Below are 24,378 nucleotides of genomic sequence, written 5' to 3' on the forward strand. Positions count from 1 at the left end.
CAACAGCTCATGCAGCAATGAGAACAAAAAGAAATTTTAAAATACTATTATGAGCTTCTTTAATAAAATACATGAATTCAACAGCCTTATTCAGAAAAGTAAACTCTGATACAATTTGCAGGGTTTGACTGTCAATATTAGGTTTGTAATTTGATAAATCTCATAATGTTGACCAGCTGATTTTAAGAGAGGATAACTGTAGAATTCTCATCTAGGTTATCCCACTGCTGCTGTCTCAGCTGTAGAGAATTTATGTTAAGTGTTCAGTGCAGACCCACAATGGCTGGGAAATGTCCCTCCCCAAACTCCTCACACAGCTGTATGAAAGCACAGCAAGCCACCTATCTAAAAATTAGATACTGAGTTCAGACCCTAATCCATCTGCAGCAATACAACCATGGTTCTAATTTTTATTTATTAAAAACATTAATTCCACTAAAGCACTGTACCTCTGCCTGTGGAGGAAAACCCCACAAGCAACCTGCCTGAAGTGGTCAAAGATGGTCAGAACAGATTTGCCATTTTTGGCTGATCTTGCTTTTGTCATCACAAGATCCTGCCTTTTAAGTCATGTTACATAAACTTGTCGCTCTCATGTCACTGGGACAGGTGAACTCACATTAGCAATCATTGCTAGTCTAAATAGATGCTTTGGAAAACATATTCTGTTACCATTGCTCCCAAGTGGTTGATTCTCACACCTCAAAGCCTGTAAAGAGGAGGTGGGGGGAGACCACATTGCATGTGCCTGGTGCCCAAACAATAGCCTGACACTGACCTTCAGAAACCAACTCCTCCTCAAATAGCACAAAAAATATATGCAGCTGGTGTGCGCAGAAGTCAAAGGAAGTCAGAGTTTAAAAAAAGGCAGTTCAAGTACAAACACTCCTGTAACACTGGTGAGGAAATACTTTTAATTGTTGGAAGGAGACTCTATGCCCCAAGCAGCTTTTGTGCACTGGGACAGGGCCCACAGTCAGGGCCGAGCCTGAGCAAGCCTTATGGACACACTCTCAGCTCAGAAGAGAGGACCTGTAACCACGGGCCAAGAAGGCCTTTCCATAAACATCAGGATGTCCTGGAGTGTGGACTAGGCTTCACCAAAACATGTCAGACACATGTCTGGGAACACACCATGGATATTCCCTTTTCCAAGGTGACCCCACTCCAAGATGGGCCTTTCAGGTGGCAGGGGGGTTCTCAGCCGCACCAGAACTCAGCTGTAGCAACTTGCTTCCTCTGCTTTGGCTAAACCTGAACACTAAAGCATGAATATTAACCTCTCCTATCATCCATAGGGCAGGAGAGGACAGAGAAGCCTGTTACCCACTCAGGCCTCCTCCCCTTCCCAAAGCAAAGGGCTGGACGCTCACAGACTGAGGGGTCTCACAGCATAATGGGCTCTCTTCCTCTACAACCACAGAAACCACTGGGACCACAACTCCCCAGGTCAGAACTTTATTTCACAAGGATTCATCTGAATGCTACTTCCTGAATCCCAGGATCAGTATTTACATTACCCTGTTCACCATTTCACCCCAAAAGGCTGCAGGAACACAAGTCACATAGTAATGGCATACTGTGACTGTACCTTGTCACTGCAACATGACCTAAATTAAAATAAATTGCACAAGCAGCCTAATTTTAAGTCTTCAATATTAACTTGCATATTTTACAAAATATTTGTTACCAGATGCTGTCTCCTTCACGCTCTTCTTTGCGGAAAAGCCAAGCTATAAACAAAGCTATAAAAGCAAGGAAGAAATCAACAGAGTAAGGAGATCAAAAGATGCTCTTTTCTACAGGACAAAAAACCAGGCATCCAGTTAAGGATACAGATTCTTAACTGCTCTTAAGAGACTATTATGTGAAGAAACAGCTGTTCTAGAGCCCAGGATATGAAGCAAAGAACAAGAGGTACGAGAACAGTATTTAGAAAATAGATACTGAAAAAAGGTCTTGCATAATAAAGTGATTACCAAATAAAATCTATTGGGTGTGCTCCTTTAGCTCTCTTGCTACTTGGCTTAAGTCTTTTATAATCACTGATGAGAATTTTATAAAAGCTGAAATAAAAATTAATTATTGAAAAGTACCTGAAATGCTAAGTGATTTTCTACCCTGAGGGTTTTTAGCTATTAAATGAAATATACAATTGATTCTGCACATAGAATATTCCTGTGGCAAACCATCTTTAGTCTCACTTGACCCAGAACATTGACATTTATCACTCCTCCACTTATAAACAGCTACAAGATGAAAGTAATAAAGAAGTTAATTGGATCTGAAGTGATTGACTTCCCACTGCAGCCAGGATTCTCCCTGTTCCCAACTGATTTTAGTACCTACGTTTTGCTCCAGAAAGCCTCATCTAGTCTGTGCCAGGTGCAAATACACAGAATTTAGGGAAAAAAAAATCTGTTTCTAACAGTTTAGCTACCAAAATCTGTGCATCTGAAACACCTTATGTTACAGGAGAAAGAAAAATATAAAAAATAAACTCTGTATATTTCTGAAACAGTCTTTATAATGCAATACAAACCAATAAAAGGGGTATTAATTTCTCATTATCAGTGCATCTATTCAATACCCATTCTATGAAAGTCTTCACAGTACACATGCATTCTCCACATTTTCAGTGCTCCAGATCATCTCAAGGTTCTCATTAGCAAAGAGAATTCTCACTTAATTCTCACATTTGCAACAATTTATATAATCTTATAACTATGTCTCCCATCAGAAAAAAAAAACAGAGAAAATATATATTTTTTTTTCCCCAAAACCTTTCAGATCCTGCTTCTGAAAGTGCTGCAATGAAGTTATATACAAGTACAAGGCAGGATTTTCCCCAGCACATTTACAAATCTCTATGTAAAGCCCGTGGACACCCCAGTGTAAGAGCAGGCCCTCCTCCAGCACTCTGTGCCTGCAGTGAAGCCCAGCTTCTGCTTTTACAAACAGTTCACGAGAGGCCAGATCCCTTTAATTTCATGTTTTTATTACAATATCCCCACACCTCCACATATAAACACTGAACCCTCCCCGTTCCTCATCCCTCTTCCACCCACGGAAAGGTTGCATGGCAAGAGACCAGGGTGGAGTAATTTAAAGCCACATCAATGCCTAACACACACAGCAGGTTTGGAGAAGGGAAAGCCTTTCTCATGAAAAGAAAAAAAGTTAAACAGCCTCTTGATTCAAAATATTAATAAATATGTAATAAAAAATTAATTTTTCCTATTTTGAAGAATTTCCACAACAGAGGAATTAAATTCAATAAAATAATGTAAAAGCTGTCCTTTTGGAGTAAAAATCAGTTTTAGCAAACAAGAGTGTCCTGTAGGTTGCAATTATTGTATCTATACCTAGGAAGTCAGAGAGCCTCAGGGTTGCTGTCCTTTCAGTGTTCCCCATGGGTGCCACGAACTAGGCCTGTTCCTGAGCCGTGGTGTATGTGCTGTACATGCACAGCCATGGGAGGTGTCTCTGCAGAGGCCCTTTGTGAAAAATGAACAAAAACATTACTCTGGTGTTACAAATGTTCCCTGCAATTAAAACAGAGAAATAGGAAGCAAAGATTTACTTGTAAAGCTTATCAGAGTAAGTACCAGACTGTTCAACTGCTCTTAAAATACAATCTCACAGCAGGAGAGAAAACCCATCCACTGGATTCAGAAGGTGCTTTTATCTGAATAGTCAAACTAGTGAAAACAGGAACTGCACTACACTCAAAGGTCCAAGCACTATAGTCTGTCTGAAATACACGGTACTTCCAAACAAACTCTGCATTCCCTTAGAGATCTGTATCACCAGTGGGGCAAGAAAACAACATCTTCATTTTCTGTTCAGATTTTATTTGAAATCTAATTCGTATTGTCAAAGCTACAAAAAGGGGAACATTGGAGTTATTTCTGCTATGTCACAACATTCTAAAACAAAATATCACTACTGCCAGCAGATCAGTTACACACATTTCTGATGAAACTTCTAAACACAAAAATGTTTCTTTTGGGAAATAGTCACAATGAAGATATTTGTACAATATAAAACAATGACAGGTCTACAGATGCCGATACTCATGAGTATACACGTGCATTCACAAAAAAAAAATAATCAGGAATGCTTTTTTGTTTTTTAACAGACTGTTCAGGCACAAAAACAAAACCGCATTTCCAGTAAGTGACAGCATCATAAAAAATATTAACATTGTCAGTGTTTGCTTTTCTTTGACTTCTTGTGAGATCTGTGAGGAGAACGGGACTGAGACCTGGATTTTTTCCCTGACTTTTTAGGGGATCTGGATCGTGATCTTCTCGATCTTTTGGGTGTCCTGGAGCCAGATGGTGACCTGCAAAAAAAATAAGGTTTTATGTCAAACACTAATTGAGAACAGCATCTTCTTCTGCAGTTATTGGCATTCACTTATTGAGCCAAACAAGGTAGAAAATATTTTTCCCTAGTAAGGGAAAGTAATAGAATGATATTTTGTTTTTGAGAAAAAGGCAATCTTTACCTTGTAATTTTTTAGAGTATATTGAGCTTAACGGTGCTTAGAATCCACAAGAAAAATAACACCAATTCGTGCCTTTAAACCCACATCAGGAATTCACAACTTTCCACACATGCCTCAACTACCTTGGTTCTTGTAATAATGGCAGCCTATGTCCATATAGAAATGAAAAATTATGTTGAATTGTGTGGAAAGTTAAGTACTTTTGATTCTCATCAAACACATTCAGTTTGTGATGTTACCCCATAGAAAAAGAATAGACACTGGATAAACTTACTGTCATCTAACCCAAACCTAACACACTGATCTAATATAATCAAAATTGAATGACTATTGTATTAAATCTAATGAAAAACCTCCAATGCTTTTCTACTTCTATTTGAATTCCTTACTTATATAAGCACAAGAATCTGATTACTGTCAATATGTACTATGATTTTCTCAATAGCAAAGGTATTTTCCTCAGCATGACTGAGGAATTTTATATCAATAAGATATTCTACACCTCTAAAACGAGTGGAAGCTGAACCTCCAAGTTTCAAGTTACAGCAGCATTGATACATCAGTAAAATTTCACCTCAAGTTTAACATTAACTAGAGACAAATATTTGTGTCAGTTTGGAGATTAGGAAATACCTAGTTCAGAAACCCTGTAAGAAGTATCTAATCTAGACTTTTTTCCCTTAAAAAACAAACTAGGGGAGAGGAGAGTTTCATGTAAGCTCCTCAGTGTAAAAGACTGCATGCTCACTGTAATGTAAGTGGTTTTATAGTAGGAGTACAGAAATTTTAGAAGGGCTACAGAAGACTTGTCCTTTGAAAATAAAAAGCTGAGAAAGCAGCAAGGTGCTGTGGTTTAAAGCAGTATTTCTCAAAATGATCACTAAACAGTTAAACAAAGCCATCATGAGAGCAAGTACTTGAGTATCAAATGTGCTCTGCTAAAACACACACACACAAACCCCACCCAACACACACCTGTGTGCTTCCCAAAACAGAGAAGATACCAGCTTACCTCTTGCCTTTTTTACTGACATCTCTGGGAGAGTCTTTGTGTGACGACCGGGACCGGGAGCTCTCTTTGTGGGACCGTTCCGAGCGCTCCGAGCGCTCCGACTTGGGGGACGGGGATTTGGCTCTGCGGCTGCCGCTGCTGCGGGACGGGCTGGGGGACGTGCTGTGCCGCCTCTTCCTGCGGGCAGGGAGTCCACACACACACAGGGGAAAACAGGGGTTAAGAAAATGTATCCCTTTCTCTACAGCTTTTCCTTTGCCAACGTAATGTTATAACAGTTATGCAAATAAAGGGCGGTGTTTTATTATTAAAAAAAAAAACATCAACTCCAACGTGTGCAACAGATTTTGCGGGGAAAAAAAAATGAAGGCCTGTGAGTCACCTTACAGTGTAAAAACATTCTGTCATAGCTTCCTGAAAAGCAGAGCCTTTTACCCTATCTACACTTAAAACCCTGGCAGAGTTTGGCCATACAAGTATTAGATGATCAAAGTGTACAATCGACTACCCCAAAACCAGCTGTTCAGAAGGATTTGTACTATGAGATGAATAACATTTAAGCCACTACAATTCAGTTGTGGTCTGTCCTCAGGACAGTTTTCTGACTTTATAAAGCACTGCAGGCAATTCACTGCCACAAGAGTTAACAGACCCTGTTTTCAACTGGTCATCATTCTACATTTCCTCCAAAAGGGGACTCCTTTCAAAGGGGTACAGTACCTGACTTGGGGCAGCATAAAAATGACCATTCCTTTACAATCTTAAAGCATGTTTTAATAACCAAAGCATGTTTATTGTTGTTGGGTGTTTGTTGTTTTGCTTGGGTGCTTTTGTGGTTTTCTTTTAAAATAAGACACATGATACAATGTAATGTCAAGGGCACCATTGCATACAAAGACACTATGAGGTTTTTCCTCTCATCCATTTTATTCCAAGGAAAGCCATACCTCTCTTTTCGTGTGGGTGTACATTCCTCCTTTTCCTTCTTATCCTTGGACCTGGTCTCAGACTTTTCCTTGTCCTTTTTGTCTCTGTCCCGTTCTCTTTCCATCTCTTTTTCTTTTTCCTAAATTATTAGAAGCAATCATGATTTCAGATGAGGTGTGACTCATTATTAAAGGCAACCAAGCTGATGACAAACAGCACAAAAGCACTGAGCACTGAGGGAACACAGCACATGACCTGAACTAATGGTCACACCATCCCTGCTCTTCCAACCTTTCCTCCTGCTTTGGACACAGCACAAACATTCACTGAACACAAACACTAACAAAAACGTGAAAGAAGTCACCCTGTGTGAGAAAATCTGAGTATCTAATTGGAAATGAACATTCCTGAATTTTACAAATTTCAGGGAAATGTCAGAGCTGTCAAAAACAACTATAAGTCCATTTCTATGTATAATAGGTCCATTTTGTAAGAAAATACATACCTGAGTACACCTCATCTGTCACAAATAGAAAATTAACTATAGAAAAATAAACCTAAACCATCAGCAAGTCTGAACACAGATATCGAGAGATGTGTTTTTAAGTATCAGCATTAAAAAAAATGCCTTCCATGGCAAAAAATAAACAGATATTCCCTGCATACTCCATTAAGAAGATAAAGAAGGGGTGATTTAGCTAAGTGAAAGAAAGGAGGGAGGGGGAAAAAAAAAGAAAAAAAAAAACAAAACAACAAACAAACAAAAAACAGTAGAGGGAGAGGAAATAACACAAGTACAGGAAATACCAAAGCAGCTACACTCATCTACTCTCACATTTTCTTTACACAGAAGAACCAGTATTACATTACTGTTATAAAAACTAACTTTATTAGGGCATTAAAGTAAAAGAAAGTTATTCTCTTAACAACAGGGTTATTACTGTTTTAAAGAACTATTATGATTATCATTAAATATTTCTTAACTATATATTACCTTCATAATTGAAAGTGAAAGAGGTAATTATTAAAAATCTGAAATATTGTTAGCTGGCTGAACTACTTCAACACAAGGCATCTAAAAATTTATCAGGATTACAATTTCTGCTTGTTTAAGCTACTGTCTCACTAAAAATTCTGTGCTTACTGTATAAATCATTTTTTTACAGAAAATACTGAGGAAGTCGAAAGCTTTAAGATACAACTACATTTAAAAGGAAAATACTTATAAAAATTAAAGTCTTAACTGCTAATATCAACCTCCAAGGTATATATCTCCTTCAGGGATCAGCTTGCCTAATTTTTACAAGTCTAATTCTTCAAGGTACTATGGAAAATTGCTTTAGTGAATTAGTGAGACATTGAACCCCTAATAATGCAAATAACAAGCGACAAACACGTGGTGGAAACTACTTATTTGTACTTAGTTTCCAAGAAACTGCAGGGGTATCTATGTCATCTCTGATCTGTCAGGCTGTGAAAGCCACTGTCCCTTACCCTCCCTCACTAAACACACTGTCCAAAGAGGTTCTGTGTTCTTTTGTTGTGTTTCAGTGATTTGAGATCACATGATGTCTTATATATGATGATAATTTTTAAAGCCACTGTGACTTCATAGTCCAGAGAGGACTAGTATTAGAACCAGTCACATCTGGATGAATGTATGAGCTGGAACTGTCCAGGAAACTTAGACACTGGAGAATCAGAAACACACATGCTGTACTTAATACTATTCTTTCTCTTCCTTGGGAAGCCTTTAGCACAACAGATCAATTATTAAAAGTAAAATGGAAAGTCTGATGAACATCTTCAATGGACAGCTCTCCCTTTCCTTTCCCACATCTCAGAGTTTCCTTCATGCAGTAGATCTAGAAGTGATCTCTAAGGTTTCTACACACTCTGTGATACCCAACTATACAGTGTGAAATACTACAGTATTTTGATTAAAAAAGGGAGATTATATGTATTCTGCAGAAAGCACTTGGACTTAAACATGCAGTTTAACATTACAGTAGTACGTACATTACAAGAACCATGTGTTATTATACTTAATGTCACCTTACATTTGATAAACTCAATAAAAGCCTATCACAGAATCAGAACCAAACATAAAGAACAGTTCTTACCCTCTGGAGCAGCTTGTCTCTATAGTGTTCAACCTGTTCCTGAAAACTCTGGCCTGGTTTCTTGGGTCTTTTCCCAGACTCTAACTCATCCTGAAACTTCATCACCTTAAGCTGTGAAAATAATACTGACCATTAGGTTATTGGGCTTATTATTATCCAGTTAGGCAGGTGGCTGAAAATGAAATTTCCATGACTTATAATCTGTGTTCTTCATTCTTTCTAGACAAGCTTGTGCACAGAGATACTAAATTTATTTGAACTGGATCAAAGTAACAAAACCCCACACTTATCCGCAGGCACCTGCAGTTGTTCACAGACGGGGAAAGAACTAAAAATAGAGGGATTTTTTTCTGTTATTCTACTACATTCTGTCACCTGTGCAGTTAGAACACTGCACCCTTGTATTTCTTTGGTCATTATCTGGTTTTTTGCTTTCAAAATGAAATCATTTCCTGCAGGTGTCAATGAATTATTTCAACTTCTCTTGTCTACTCCAAGGTTCCCTTCAGAAATTGTCTTTTTTTCCATTTAACCCTAAATATTAAAATCAAATGACTGACATAATTAGGACATAAAACAAACGCATCTCTTCAGGGCTATTTGCACAGAGTGGCTGATTTGAAAGAACTGATTTTTACTAACATAGTACTCTTTCATGTGCTGTCAAGCTTAGCAACAAAATTCAGTTCACAAGAGCTGCTAAATGTAACACTAAATTTACTGCAGTATCCCAGCAGAGTCACAAAGTTAAGTAAATGTCAGAATTTTTCCCTGTGTTGTTTTCAGGGTTTTTTTGGTTTTTTGGTTTTTTTGGTCTGGATGCACTAAAACCTTTCTCCAAGTTGATTCACATCATGAAACTTCACTCACATCTCTTGTCAATCCTTCATTCCTAGTGACATGTCCTTGTACAAACAATCCTTCAATTTTTTTGAAGTTGTCTCTTTTGGGGGTGGATGGGGAGGAACTTGGTAATAAGTCAGGTTGTATTTGTCAGCCCTCTTCCAAATGCTTATGCTCTGACCCTCTTGCATTTTCTGTTTCAATACTGACCTGCAGAGTTATATATGAGTAGATTTTTCCAGTGCTCAAGGTTTTATTTTTAGTGAACACATAGAATTGGTTTCTCTTTAGAAACATTTAATTTTTCCACATTGAAAACACACAAAGGAAAAGACTTTGCAATTGTGTCCATTTTGATTATCTGAAAGGATCTTATTCTCTATTTCCTAATATGAAGTAAGCACAACATCAAACCCCAAAGGTTTTTTCTTCCCTCTCAAAAATAGCAGGCCAGACTGGATACCATATATTCCAATTACTGACAGAAAGGAAAGGTATCACAAAAAACAAACTAATCACAAGAACAAACATGTTAAGAAGCATAAAACCCAAGCAAGGATAACACTATTTTGAGCAAGATCCCCTTCCCCTTCAGCTACAGAGCTTATGCCAGAAACACCTTTTTCATTTTAGTCTCAAATATAATGGAGCCACTCATTTTGGGGGAAAAAATTAAAGACAAAAACCCACCACCACTGTTATCTGATACCACAGTAAATTTCTGTCAACTGTTCTGTTTCCTTCCCTCCCTCCCAGAGCAGGTTCTACCTGCCCTTGAGCATTTTTCCTTACAATTCAGCCAAATAAATTGTCAGCAGCCAACGGAAAACTGACACCACCATTTGTCACATACCACCTTCCATAAAGGCATTTTTTCTTCTTGTCCCCTTCAAATTCACAAATTTCAAAGGCAGGAAAACCTTTTGGAACCACCTACTCAGTGTGCCCATGTACCCCCTGTTCTGGTAAGAAGTGAGGATTGCATTCCCTACCACCATGTACACTCCAAGGTCATCAGTACTGAACAGGAGCACAGAGGAGGCTCAGCTGATCCAGAAAGCCTCTTGGGCTGTCATGGTATGAACATGCCCACAGCACTTGAACTTTGTTTCCCCAAGTAAATCACCCAGATAATTTAAAACACAAAACAAACAAAAAAACCAAACCAGCAAAAGCTCACAAAAAAACCATCCTTATAAGATTTTATTCCTTTACATATTTAGCCAACAAAGCTGTGATACTGTTTAACCATATTTTGAAAGCAAGGAAGCCTAAGCCTATAGGCAAAACTAACCTGAGATGAAAATAAACGAGGTGTCCAAACAAGAGGCTTTATTTGATTTAATAAGCTAAACTGGACCCAAAAAAATGCTGCCATGCACAGCACACAACCCACTGCTGGCATGACATTCTGAATGGCAAAAGGAACTATTTGCATGTAACTTCTCCAGTCACTGTGGGTGGAGGGGGCAGGCTGAAGGTGGTCATTGGCAGGTGCACAGAGGAAGAGAGAACATAGGAAAAGCCTATACTACAGTAAGTACTCACTCAACACCTCCCCAGACTCCAACTGTGGTGAGATCATATGGTTTCCTGAGACAGCTGTGGTCTGTTACAGACCCACCATCAATGGATCTCTCCTCCACACACTTGCTGTATCTCCCTTTAAACTGTAAACTGACTCCTTTCAGAAAGATGCTGTGGGCACAGGAAATCAGCTCAAGCACATCCCCTGGAAAAGGTGACTGAGTGTTCCAAAATGCTGAGATGGTATCAACAGCTCACTAAAGAAAGGTCAGGTTCTTTCACCTTCCTTCTCTATTACTGCACTCCAAGCTCAGGGTTTCCCTTCCACTCTGCCCTTGCAGCAGCTGCAGTGCTTGGCTGAGTTTTCCATAGACCAGACCAATTCACTGTCCCAGCAGAAGCCCACCCATACCCCTGGCTTCAATCTTCCCTCCAGTAGTGAGATGTATTGGGTCAGGGGAAGAATGAACAAGTGCCACAGTTCACAGCATCAGGATGTTCCCTCACCCAGCAGAGGTGAGCAGTTAAATAGATCAGCTCATCCTACATGTATAGAGCCTTTTGTTATTTTCTCTTAACACATCACCACTGTAACTATGTTTTCAAGGAATTACTTAGGTCCCAAAATCCACAGAATTCTCTAAAGAATTGCACCCAGAATTACTATACGAACTTAGACACTTGGTTACCTCCTTTCACTATTTCACTATTCATTGACCAGAGTGAACAACCATCTTAAAATCTTTTCCTGTAGAGGACATGATGCTCTTATTCCTATCACACAGTTCCAGATAACCCCCCAGGAGAACGAGATCCTTAATACTTAGGCTTAAATCTCCCAATTCATCTAATCAATGAATTTTGTAAGCATTTCACTTTGTAAACCTGCATTTAGAAAGAACTAATATATTCTCATTGCACTGGCTATTCTTTAACTATTCTTCTCCAACAGACAAGAACTGTTAAGCCTGTTCATCCTTAGGAATAAATATATTGACTTTTATCTGGACTCTCTCCAAACTCAGCAGGATAAAATGGAAGGGGAAAATTTTTCAAAACTCTGTGCCAAAACTTTTCAGTACTAATTCCTTAGACAGAGCAGCCTCCCACAGCACTTTATAGTCTTCAGAGACTGCAATGAAGAAGTGTCATATATCCATGAAGTTCCTGTGAGCAACTGCTATCAAATACTCCCATGCAGGGATCACATTTCCTACTAATGGGAGGAGGTCCCTCATAAGCTCCAGATAAACAGCTCCACAACATGACTCTTCTCTATTCGTTCTCATCTTGAAACTTCTCCCCTCTCTCCTCAAACTCATTTGAGGAGAGTTTAAAAGGTTCAGGCATTCCTGGAAGGTGAGGCCTTGATTACAGCCCACCCAGGAAACAAGCAAGCTAAAGGAAAGGGTGACACCTTGCTGCCATGGCCCAGGGAAACCACAGACTGCTGCAAACTGAAGCTCTGCTTTGTGTACTTTCAGAGCAACAGGTGTGATGTTTCCTTACTTAAAACTAATATGCTTTCAAAAACTGTTCTTGGTTTTCTAATCTGCTGCTGATACTGTCTGAGCCCATACACAGGGTCTTTTCCACAAGAGGTCACTCCACAGTTACACAGTCTCAGACCTGAGGGGGCCAGGTTCAAAATAACTAGTTCAAGGTCAATTAGCTGCATACTGCATATTAGCATGAACTAGGAAGTTAATCATCAGATACTTTATGAAAGACAGGAATTTCTACTTGATAAGAAGTTGCACTCAAATGTAGACTAATTACAGACAGGACAGACATCCAAGCAGGCCAAAGTGTTTTGATTTTCCTTAGAACAGCCTTGCCCCAGCAATGGCTGTCACAAGTCCTAGACTTTGCAGGAGCAGAGAAAAATATTTCTTTGAAAGCTTGATTTTTCCAGCAAGTCTACGAACAGTGGAATTTCTGCAGCTACAGTATTATCAACAACAGATGACAGATATACTGATGTACACATGTGAAATACCTCCTCTGCCATAACAGCCCTCTGGCATGCTCAGTCACACTCACAGGTTGCGAAGTGTCTCAGAGCCAAGCAATTCCTTGCTTTTGGCTTTGTGTAAAATAGAAATACATTCAAAGATTTAAAATAGATCAAAATCTTCTGAATAGTCATCATCTTCTAAGAACAACTGCTATAAATAGCAAAACTATCAGTTAAGCAAGAGCCAATTTGTCTCATCTGTTATTATAAATCAGTAAGATATTTAATAGGGTATCTTTTTATCATTTTGCAGTAGCCTCAAATGAACCAGGTACAGAAACCTCCACAGACCAAAGGTTTATATTGTTCTAGTGATGATTACAAGCCTCACACAGCTCCTATGATCTGATAAACAAATACACAGAAGTTGAGTATTCTTCACACTAAGCATCATAATCCAGAGAAAGAAATAATGGAAACTGTATGGAGCTTCAGTTTCTTGACAAAGGCAGCCACCTTTCCCTTGTGACATCCACTTTGGCTCTTTGGGTCTTGGTAGAAAAATAAATTGGACCTCAAATACCATGACACATTTGGGGCAGGGGGTGTTTGGTGTGGAACATCTCTGTGCACTGGGCAGGGGGCACTGACAGAGCACAGACACAGGATGGTGTAACAGGATCCTCCCTGCAGCTCCCGGAGCTCAGTGGTTCCCAGCACAAAGGATGAACAGGATGACTCAAGACCATTAGTTTTCTACCTCAGCCAAATGCTACTTTGAGGTCTCAGGTCGCCAACACAAAGGTGAGTAAAGGCAGCTACTAAAGAGGACTAAAACCCTGTTTGACCCTTCTGGAAGCATGGATATGTCTGGATTTGTGAAGAGCCTGCCTCCTGCTCCAGGTGAACCCTGTGCTGTGCTTTCTGTTTGGAGTAGGGTTATAAAATCCTGTGCAGCAAGGCAGAGACAGAAGTAAAGTACCTCAGAGAAAGGTCCAAGGAGGACAATGCTGCTTTATTTTGTCTGAGTTTCTGACCACTCTGAGGAAACAAAATGACCAATTTAAACAACAAAATTCCCATTTTTCTACCACTTCACAGCACTGAGGTCTCTTTACAAAGAGGAATACACCTTTCTTTTATATGTCACAGGATGGGGGAAGAAAGACACACACCTATACAGCACTGTAAAGACCATTTTGAAATTTGAGTTGTTAATGCTGTAAAGTGCCAATCTTTCCACACTTAAAACAGGTGAGAAATCACTGTTCTTTGGTGTTATAGGAAAGCCTCTGCTCTTGCTAAGTTCTGGAAAGAATTCTAACTTCAGAAGGATTAAGAGGGGTAGCAGGGAAGGCAAACAAAAGGTTACTAACTTGCCTCCTCTGATTGCTGCGGCCAAAGTTTGTTTCTTACTGCACTTTCCCCTCCCGGCTGACAAGTTTAATTTACTGACTGTGCCAAGAGAAAGAATTCTTGTTTGTATCCATGAATTTCCAAAAACTGCATGAAAAAAATCTGTTTCAGCTTCCCTGGTAGTCACTGTGTAGGACTGTTAGAGAATCAGACTGCCAATTTTTTTGCCAAATATTGTACACATTTTTTACAGTTTTTATTAGATGGCATAACTGTTAAAGCTGGTAATTGGCTGTTTTTTCCTCAGTTCCTTCCCTCAAATTTAATAATGGAAGTGGGTTTTGGCAGGGATTGGGTACATACTAAGAAGAAACTTTGAGTGTGAATGCTTTAAAGTAGTACAAGGAGTACTTTCCTGCCAATGACAAACTTGAGGAGAAATTTTAAGTACTCCTACATAGTGTCTGAAATGTTCTGAAAATGAAAAAGAATTGCTCTACTCTACTTTCCTGGCAATTCTGAAAGTCTGACACCAAGATGGTAATTTACTTACCAAAAAAAATTAAATGCAAACCTGTGCTTGAAAACCTCAAATATTTGCCACCTAAAACTGTTCCTGAGAGGATACATTGAGGAAAGAACTTAAATCACTCAAGCAGTGTAAAACTGCCAATGGTTAAAGTAAATCACTTCCTAAACTGCCTCCACAAGTGCCAGGATAACATCTCTAAAACAGATACACAATCTGAGAGGAGCCCTTTCCATAACTGCAACGTGAAAATCAGTTTCACTTGTACTGTCATTAGTCTAACATGTATTTTCTACAAAAATACTGCCACCATGAGTCAGGTCAGACATAAATCCCATTCAGCTTTTCTCAAATGCAGACTTTACTAACTTAGTATGGCTACAGATCACAAACTTTCAAACTGCTATGCAAAGCAAGAGATTTCTAAGTGCTTAGTTATAGTCTATTAATTCCAAAATCTGAATTATTAAACAGAGACATATTTGAGAGAAACAATAGTTGTGGCATTTTAAAATATTACTGCCTGAGCATCTTAATATAATATTACAAGGCTTTCCTAATGTCTGATTTCAACTAACTAGCACGTTATAGCATAAACAGGTAGGCAGCCACAATTCCACCTTCAAAACATTACCCAAGTTGTAACCTGCCACTTGGAGATGCTACAATTGCAATCAGTAGTTCAGCAGCTTCTTAATATCATTTAAATGCACCGAGCAGAAGGTACAAGAATTTCAGTATTAAAACCCAGGCTACACTGAATAGAGAGTACAAGCTGGAAAGCCACATACAGTTTTAAACTGGTTTTGTTTTTTGTGTGGCACAGTGGGTCAGAAGGGCTTCACTGCTAGACAAGGGTTGTGCTAAATTCCAGTTCTAGTTCCATTCTCAGTAAAACACGAGCTCAGAAACCAGCACGAAGCCATAACAACCTGTGCTACACTGACACCTATGCTTGGAGAAAGAGAGAAGAGCCAGTGAGCCCTACAAACAGCATACAGGCCTTCAATTGAAGTACCACATTTCCAGGACTGCCTGGGTTAGTTGTATCTACTTCTTTGTTTGATGGCTGACACAGTGAAAAGAAACACTTTTAAATGCAATAAAATACAGACACCTGGAGGCAAGAAACAGAAAGAATGAGAAAGGTATAGGACTAAGGCCACATCCAAAAGTCACTCCCATTTGCCAAGAGGAGGAAAGTGTACAGGGACCAAGCAATCTAAGGCTACCAGTGGTACTGAAACAGGACACTGAAAAGGAACAGTAATTCTCAACATGCAATATCCCCTGACTCGATTTTTCAATTTTTTCCCTTGTTATTCTGAAAGTCAAAACCAGGCAAGGCAAGGCTGTGAATGAATACACCTGTACAAAAATACACTGGATTGAAAAAAAGAACCACTATAGAACAGACTATGATTATTTCAATTAAAATAACCCCCTATCATATGTAGAGAACTCAGGGTGGGGTAAGGATTGGAAAGGTCCAGAAGGGTGGCACAGAACAGCACCTGCTCACCTCTATCTCTCGGAGTTTGGCACGCTTCTCTTCACTCATTTCCGAGTATTTGACCGATGACTTGGATTCAGGCATTTCTTCTTTAATAGGATTGGAATACATGTGTTGCTCTTCTGACTTAGAACTCTGAGTGTCTTCCTCATCTTCACTTTCTTCTTCTTGACTTCATAGGAAACATACAGAATTGAGATTTAACAGATAACTAAGTATATATAAAATTTACTATTTCTCCTACGTAGTTTCTATGATTAGTTACTAGTTTTGAAATCTCTTAAGTAAGATTAAGTTATGTAAAAAGTCTGCAGCTACAAATCAGTCTCCATCTGCGAGATTTAGTATTTTAATTAAATTGTTAGTTTTTATAATGTACACTGCTCTCGGCATGCAGAAAAATTCAGGAAATTCATGGTCATCAAATACATACCTACCTCAGCTACAAAACAAACCCACTGCCTCCACAAAATCTCTTAAAGTGCTGTAATTGTGTTCTTCAGGTATAGTAAGTTTAATAAAAGAAAAAAAACTGCAACACTTTTGCTTTTGGGAGATAAACCTGGGACACGGCAGATACCCAAAATGATATTCCCAGACTGGCCACTAGAGTGCTGCAGGACTACACACAGTGCAGGCAGGTTTTTACAGCACTAACAGATGCTCTCAGTTGCCTGAAGAGCAAAGTAAAAGACTACTCAAACCCAGTTTCTGTTGGCAGGATCCTACCAGCATCCAACATACGTACACCTCAGAATATTACTCACTGCGTTTGTCTCAAAAGCAAAAAGCAGACGTTTAGATACATTCCTATACACCTAATAACAAGATTTCCACACTACTGCCTTAGCTCTTGCCATTTGATATTAAATTATCAAATCAGCATCAATTTAAAGATTATAGTTAACAACTCTACCAAAAGGTGTAAGTTATCATGTTAGAAAAAAATTATGGGGGCTGAAAGCACGCTGCACTAAAATCCTGATCTTTCTCCATCTTCTTATTTTCCTACTTTCAAAATTTCACGTTTGTTCTGCTCTTGCAATGCATATCTATCTTACAGAGAGTTCCAAAGACACTCAATTCATAAAATGAGTATGTTTTCATCAGAATGAAGAAGTATTTACTTTTGAATTTCCTCCTCCTCAGATTCTTCATGTTGGTCAAAAAGCTCCCACTTCGAAGTAGTAACAGCTAGAAGAGACAATAAGATAATTTTAACAACAAAAAACCCCACCAATTAATCAGAAAATTAGTATTTGTAGACATAATAAGAACTACAATGTGGTAAAATTCACTTAATGCACTTAATACAGACTTTCTATTTCACAGAAATACTCAAACAAGCCCAGCAGCAGAATATTTACTATTCAGAGAGCTATTCACTTACAATGCATATCATGTTTTGATAAATCCTTTAAAAGTAGACAAGTATTTGTCAGCTTGTAAAATATTATCTTCCAAATCAAGATGTGAAAAGATTGCCAACCACATACCCAGATTTTTTTTTGCTTTCAATATTTATTCTTAATGAACTGGAAATTATTTTTAGAGGTTGGTAGGTTATTGAAGTAGAACAACCAAAACAGCAAACAGTATCTCCCTTTTTTGGTTAAAGCTTCCGTGAACAAGTTACAGCTAAAAATTTTACTGTGTTAGCACAGAAAAGCTGAAAATAGTCATTACATAGGTGACATTATGCTTTCAGTTTACTTAGAAAAGTAATCAAAACTAACCTTGAGCTTCCAGTTCTGATTCATCCACTGCTTCCCACTTTGAAGGGGCAACTTTAAATATAGGCTCATTCTTTTTTGAGTCTTCAGTTGTATCCACTGTTGGAGAAAGACACAGAAAAATAATTTCCAAAGCTCATCGAAAGCTGAAACCAAAAAACACTAAGATAACAATCAGAATGAAATACTGAAACAGATACCATCTTACTAGTTGCAAAGAAAAGAAACCAGGGTTTGGAACCTGATCTGTATTCTGAAGCAATTATGAACTTAAAGCAGGAGGGCAAACTGAAGTTAATCAGTTCAACATCTCACAAAGCTACATGCCACATCAATTCTTGGTTGTATTTGTAAAAACTACTCAGGAAAAAAAGATCAAAGACTGAAGATTCAAATTGAAAGTAAAGTTGAAAAATTTCGTACAAGGAACTCCATCAAGATCATCATCCAGCGATTTAATTGGGACTCCATCCAGATCATCAATAGGAGCAGCATCAATAGGAATTCCATCCACATCTTCTAGTGGAGCACCATCAAGCTCTTCCTCAATGGGAGCACCATCAAGGTCATCCGGTACTTCCTGAAAGCAAACAATAATTAATTATTTCAAGTGCAAATCTACATTGCTTTTCTTTAGTTCTCCAATTATCAAATCATTCCTTTTAAAAAAAGTACTTTTAAAAATATCAAAACCTCAAAAACCTCAACTTTAACAATTTTTGCTAACAAGTTTATTGTAGAGGAAATAATACAACAATATCCTCTTTCAAAAATTATAGGCAGGAACTTGGAATTTGTCCACAATGTACTGGAAGCTTTGCAATACCTATATTCAAAAGAAAAGATGTTAAATGGGGGTTTAGCTCAAAATGAGCCAATTAGACAAATTCTACTTACTAGATATGAAGGATCCAGTAAAATGAAAAACTGACAGAAATCAACTCTTTAGCAGGAATACACACAAATTATGAACACAGCTACATATTTGAACTCATTAGGCCCAGGCACTGCCCTTCGTATACACACATTAACTCTGTTCCTCTGCTAAGGGAAATAAGTTACCCTTCCAGTTATACTGGGGGTGTCCCTCCTGCTGTTTTGAAAGGCGTGTTTCCACACAGTTACAATGCCTGAAATGCCACTCAAAATTCAGATATTACAGAGTATTTCCAATACAAAGGAAATACCTGTCATTCTGCACTAGTCTTTGCTCTGAAATGGTTTCACAATACAGCTACACCACAGCACTTAACCTACAAGCAAGAAATTCATAAACAGATTAAACAACATTTCCATTTGAATACACCTGTATTTAAGAGCAAGGACTTGGAGGAAGGAAAGGTTTACTCACCCTAAAAGAGACAGTAAAATAACCCCTGCCAGCCCTGCTTTATATTTACACATCTTTTCCCTGCCCCCCCCCAAGCATCACCACTGAGCTCACTCACCTCTGTTTCTTTATCTTCCATGATGTTTACAAGCCCCAAGAAAATATTCTGTAGTTTGATCAGAAATGGCTCTGGATAGATTGCCCAGTCCTCCCATGCTCGGAAGCATGTCATTACCCGTTGCTAGAAGCAAGGGGAAAAAAAAAAGCAGCTAATAAATTTGTATTGAGAAATTTTAAGTGACGGGAAATAGACCACAGAGACCTACTATTGCAGAGCTGCTCCTAAATAGTTCCACACTAAAGTATATTACAGTGATACCATGCTGGGCAAGACTAGTAATTTTACAAAAATACATATACAGGAACTACTTTTTATAAAATCTCACTTGGATTTCATTTTCCCTTTAAATTCCTGTTATATTATCCATTTCAGCTGTTCACAGTTCTCTCCTGACAGTAAGTTTCATTCTGCCCCAATGTTCAAAAAGCAGGTGCCTCTACTAAAAGTAAGAGAAAACTTTCTCTTTAAAAATAAAAGAGAAATCTTTCTCTTCATAAAATAAAATAACTAAAATTAACATTGGCTTATACATATTACTGAATGTTGGAGAAGAGAATGTTCTGGGGAGACCTTACTGCCCCTTCAGCACCTAAAGGGCCTACAAGAAAGCTGGAAAGGGACTTCTTATGAGGGCATATGGTGACAGGACAAGGGGTAATGGCTTTAAACTGAAAGGTTTAGATCAGATATTAGCAAGAAATTTTTCAGGTGAAGGTGGTGAGGCACTGGAACAGGTTGTCCAGAGAAGCTGTGGCTGTCCCATCCCTGAAAGTGTTCAAGGCCAGGCTGGTTGGGGCTCTGAGCAACCTGCTCTAGTGAAAGGTGTCCCTGCCCATGGCAGGGTGTTGGAATGAGAAGATCTTTAAGGTCCCTTCCAACCCAAATCATTCTATTGTAGAATTGAAGCATATTTGAAATGACAGGTTTCAGTTCAAGTTTGAAACACTAAATGTAACTGAAGATGCAGATAAAAAAAAAGTTATCTACTGCCTCTCTTATAATTTAACAAATAGTTTTAAAATAGCAGTTAAGAAATTGATTCTCAATCTAGAGCAACTGAGAGCAAAGAAAGCAGGACAACCAGGATAAAGACCTTAATACAGAAAAAACTAACTACCCTGTCAGCTTTGTATTTAAAGCTTCTGATTGAAAAACAAAGAAGAATAAAGAAGTGCAGAGGCATCTTGGAAACAGGAGAATGAAAGGTAGGCCAAGCATGAGAACCGTGAGAAGCAGAGCACTTTATCTCAAAAATCATTCTCAACTACCCATGGTCAGACTGGTTATCAGAAATCTAAAAATAAAGCCTATCACAAAAACGTTTAAAAGTAACTTTATGCTGTTCTGTCCAGGAGTTTCTTTCCACACTGAGCACCCAAGTTTATTTTTGAAATTGAAATAGAGGTGGTCCAAAAATAATAAGAAAGCTAGAAGGCCCTGTCTGTAATTTAAGTATTAGACAGATATCCTCTCAACTGCACAACTGTACATCTACCTGTACACTTCAGGTGGAAGATGTTAATTTTCTTCCTTAATTTCAAGGCTATCTTTGCAAAAGAGAAAACTCTTTTTTTTCAAAGCCTGATTAGGAACCTCGATGTCTAAGCCACTTATCATAGTATGCAATCTCTTGTGCAGGAACATCTATTTATATGACTTCTATGTCATGTAAATAACAATGAAATACATACCTTGAAATTTTCAGACTGTAAATGGCCTTGTATTGTACGGTAAGTAGCATTGAGATCAGAGAATATCTGACATAATTTTGTTTCAAAACTAGAATTAAACATATACATTTCTTTAGTTAAACTTTGTAATATATGTTTTCTGGACATACATAATTCATGAAAATACCTGGGACACAGGACTCAAAAGCACAAGGTTCTGATCCCTACTGTAGCCATGAACTGAACTATAAAGCAAATATGATTACTATATATCAAATCACCTTGGACAACAACAGAACTGTGAAGGGAGATCTTCACATCTGCTGCAGTCTCTTTATACACCCTGGAAAGACTGGAGGACAACAAAAGGAGTTTTACAACCTTAAATACAATGAAAGAATTGTCTCAAAATGCAATTTGTATTTTATTTTTTTTAAAATCTTAGTTATGTTTCTAGTTTACTCAGTGAGGCTCTCAGTGAAAGCACAGTGAGCAACAGCTGCCTAACTTCCCTTGAGCTTCTCTCAATGTGCAAAAAATAAACCGGCACAGCACAGACACACTGCAACAGGAAACATCAACTGCAACCTCTGGAGTTCCAGAACATGCTGAATATTTCCCATCATGCTGCCATAGCATCTGAGAGACTCCAGGAGTAGACACAAACATCTAGTAAGACAAAGATACTGTCCCTCGGACATATCTCCTGAATTCTGCTCAGCACCTTAGAAATTAAGTACATAATCCCCTCATACCTTCTGCAAAGTTCATGGGGAGTTGAAACCCCTACACTTTAATAAAAATAAATCTGTTTCAAAATTTTACTTCTTTGCATGAATTCTTTGCTATACCACATCTTGAATATTAGCTACAGGCTCTTTCTGTAAAGAGGCACATGCATTATTCTCACCTTTATGGAGTTCCATGCAAGTGCTCCCTTACATAGGGCATTACCAACATGCTACATCTTATACATTTTCAGGCAAACAGATATAAATAATATCAGTCTGTAATAGCAGCATCATAGAAAAGTGTGAATTTCTCTACAACCACATTTATCCAGAGAAGTACATACAGAGATGAATATAAGAATGTTTTTTTAACTGCCAATTGCCTAAAATATTATACTTACAATTTTCTATAGTAGGAAGCATTGGCAACTTTAGCTGAAGAGTTGTATAACACATCTGACACCAGATACAATCTTGCAATCTGCAATAAAGAACCTTCAAATTAACTCCAGTTTAAATTATCCTGAGAACATGTGCATGTTTCCAGAAAGGATACGAGACAGCTTTAACTGTCTAGAAGTACCTAATTAGAACTAAGCGTAGCACAGTTATATTATTAATACACATGCTAAGAGGAAATTAGCCCCCTGTTATGCTTGAGGGTACTAACATATTAACACAGTATTACAAAGGAGGAATCACAACATTCTAATTTTAACTGCCTTGTTTGAACAGATCGTTATGCTGTTTTCAACTTCACAGTAAGGCAGAACATTGTTTACAAGCAAGTCCAGAAAAATTAAAAATATGTAACAAAATTCCAGGAAAAAAGCATATTTAAATCCAAGCCCACGTTTTAGTACCAAACCTCAACATTATCTGAAACTCATGAAATAATGCTGACAAATTACATGCTCATGCTGCTAAGTGAGCTCTTCCCCCCAAAAAACAAGAATGTAGAAAATCTACACACCTTCTTAGGAAGAGGAGTCTTGAGAATGGACAGTGATTCTGTGATGCAGTCAACAATTTCTTCAGCAGCTTCCGCATTATTTAGGCAGAAAACCATTGCATCACCAATATCATTCTTCCGAGGGGTTAATCCCCGGAGAATTTCCTCTAGTTTGTCCCTCTGTCTGAAATAGCAGGAATTTTAACACTTTCAATATAAAGTTAAAGGTACTTTTGGGAATTTTCATTTAATGACTTTTTTTTTAATTTTCCATCTTTAGAAGAAAAGCAATTTTAAATGTTTTTATATTCCATTACCTCAGTTCTTTCAGTGGTTCATGAATTTATGCATCAACGTTACATAAAGTGCAAAAAATTCCCACTCAAGTCTTGACTACATAGAGAAATCAAGGAAAAATAACTGAGAAATACCTAATGCAACACATCAGTTTCTCTGATAAGGTAATTATCTTTTTGGATTTAAGCCTAAACCAAACTGGGTAAATCTAAAGCATTAAAGTAATTTCTGCTACGGAGTAAGAAACACTAGATTCAGAAAGCCAGTAAAAAACAATTACATCATATTTTCCCTGATCTCCATATTTAGAGAACATTCTCAAAAAAGTATCTTTTTGAGACTTTCCAAAAGAAGGTATAAGAAATAAATTGTGAATTAAAGCCTTCAAAACTATGACTGGTATAGTAACTATGCTGAGAAGAATAAAACAAGAAAAAAAATCCATATGCTAATAACAGTTGGAACAACAGCAGCACAAGAAAACCAGGTCTCTATTTCCACTAGCACAGCACACTGACAATTCACAGCAAAGAACTCAGGTGATCTGGCTCTTCCTGCTTATTGACAACTGTTCCCAATTTTAATTCCTGATCAACAGCATCAATAAGTTTAAGATCATAATAACTGTTTATCTCATGAAGTGTTGGGAAAGGTGCTGTATATCCTCACCTACAGACAGCAACAGAAAGTGAGGAAAAGCTCTCTCATCTTCCCAATCCCTTTCAAATTAAGGGTTAGTAAGAACTGGAATGAAAGGACTTGTTGTTCAATGATGACAAATCTAACCAAACCCAGAACATATTTAGCAACAAGTATGATCAAAACAGACTAACTGAAAAGCACTGAGTTTAAGAGACACTCAGACACATAAATAATACTATGACAAGTATGACAACATTTTAGGGATGATATATTAAAAAATATACAAAAATATTCAATATATATATAAAATATAAAAAAACCCATACAAAAATACACAACAACCACAAGAGGAAAACCAAGCAGATTGGCAACTAAAACATCACTATAAATGGATGGTGGTACATACTCTTCCTTAAGTGCACCCTTCTTGTTTGGTTCCTCCACAAACGCTTCTGTTTCTTGCTCTTCAGACATCCCATGTAAGTATGGATTCAACGGGGGTGGCCTCCAAAACGACCCGTTTTTGAACATACGGAAATCTTCTGTCCTCCACTTGGTTGGAGCATCTCCCTACAAAAAAACCCCAATTTGTATTTTTGTCT

The 24,378-nt window shown here is 38.0% G+C and overlaps 1 protein-coding gene across 3 annotated transcripts in view; it reads right to left on the reverse strand.

The window, feature by feature from the left end:
• Positions 1–3,833: 3,833 nt before the first annotated feature.
• Positions 3,834–24,378, reverse strand: part of U2SURP (U2 snRNP associated SURP domain containing) — a 35,763-nt gene continuing 15,218 nt past the window's right edge. For all 3 annotated transcript variants that reach the window (XM_018074894.1, XM_018074893.1, XM_025895348.2), the window contains 13 exons: positions 24,183–24,346; positions 22,859–23,021; positions 22,287–22,366; positions 21,176–21,263; positions 19,482–19,604; positions 18,457–18,613; positions 18,037–18,132; positions 17,428–17,494; positions 16,310–16,472; positions 8,576–8,686; positions 6,473–6,591; positions 5,526–5,702; positions 3,834–4,348 (listed from right to left, as the gene is read on the reverse strand). In XM_018074894.1, coding sequence (XP_017930383.1) covers positions 4,210–4,348; positions 5,526–5,702; positions 6,473–6,591; positions 8,576–8,686; positions 16,310–16,472; positions 17,428–17,494; positions 18,037–18,132; positions 18,457–18,613; positions 19,482–19,604; positions 21,176–21,263; positions 22,287–22,366; positions 22,859–23,021; positions 24,183–24,346 — 1,647 coding nt within the window. In that variant the 3' untranslated portion in view covers positions 3,834–4,209. The remainder of the gene's footprint in view (positions 4,349–5,525; positions 5,703–6,472; positions 6,592–8,575; positions 8,687–16,309; positions 16,473–17,427; positions 17,495–18,036; positions 18,133–18,456; positions 18,614–19,481; positions 19,605–21,175; positions 21,264–22,286; positions 22,367–22,858; positions 23,022–24,182; positions 24,347–24,378) is intronic.

This window comes from Manacus vitellinus, unplaced genomic scaffold (assembly GCF_001715985.3).
Source record: "Manacus vitellinus isolate BGI_N305 unplaced genomic scaffold, ASM171598v3 scaffold_29_pilon, whole genome shotgun sequence".
In the NCBI taxonomy this organism is placed as follows: Eukaryota; Metazoa; Chordata; class Aves; order Passeriformes; family Pipridae; genus Manacus; species Manacus vitellinus.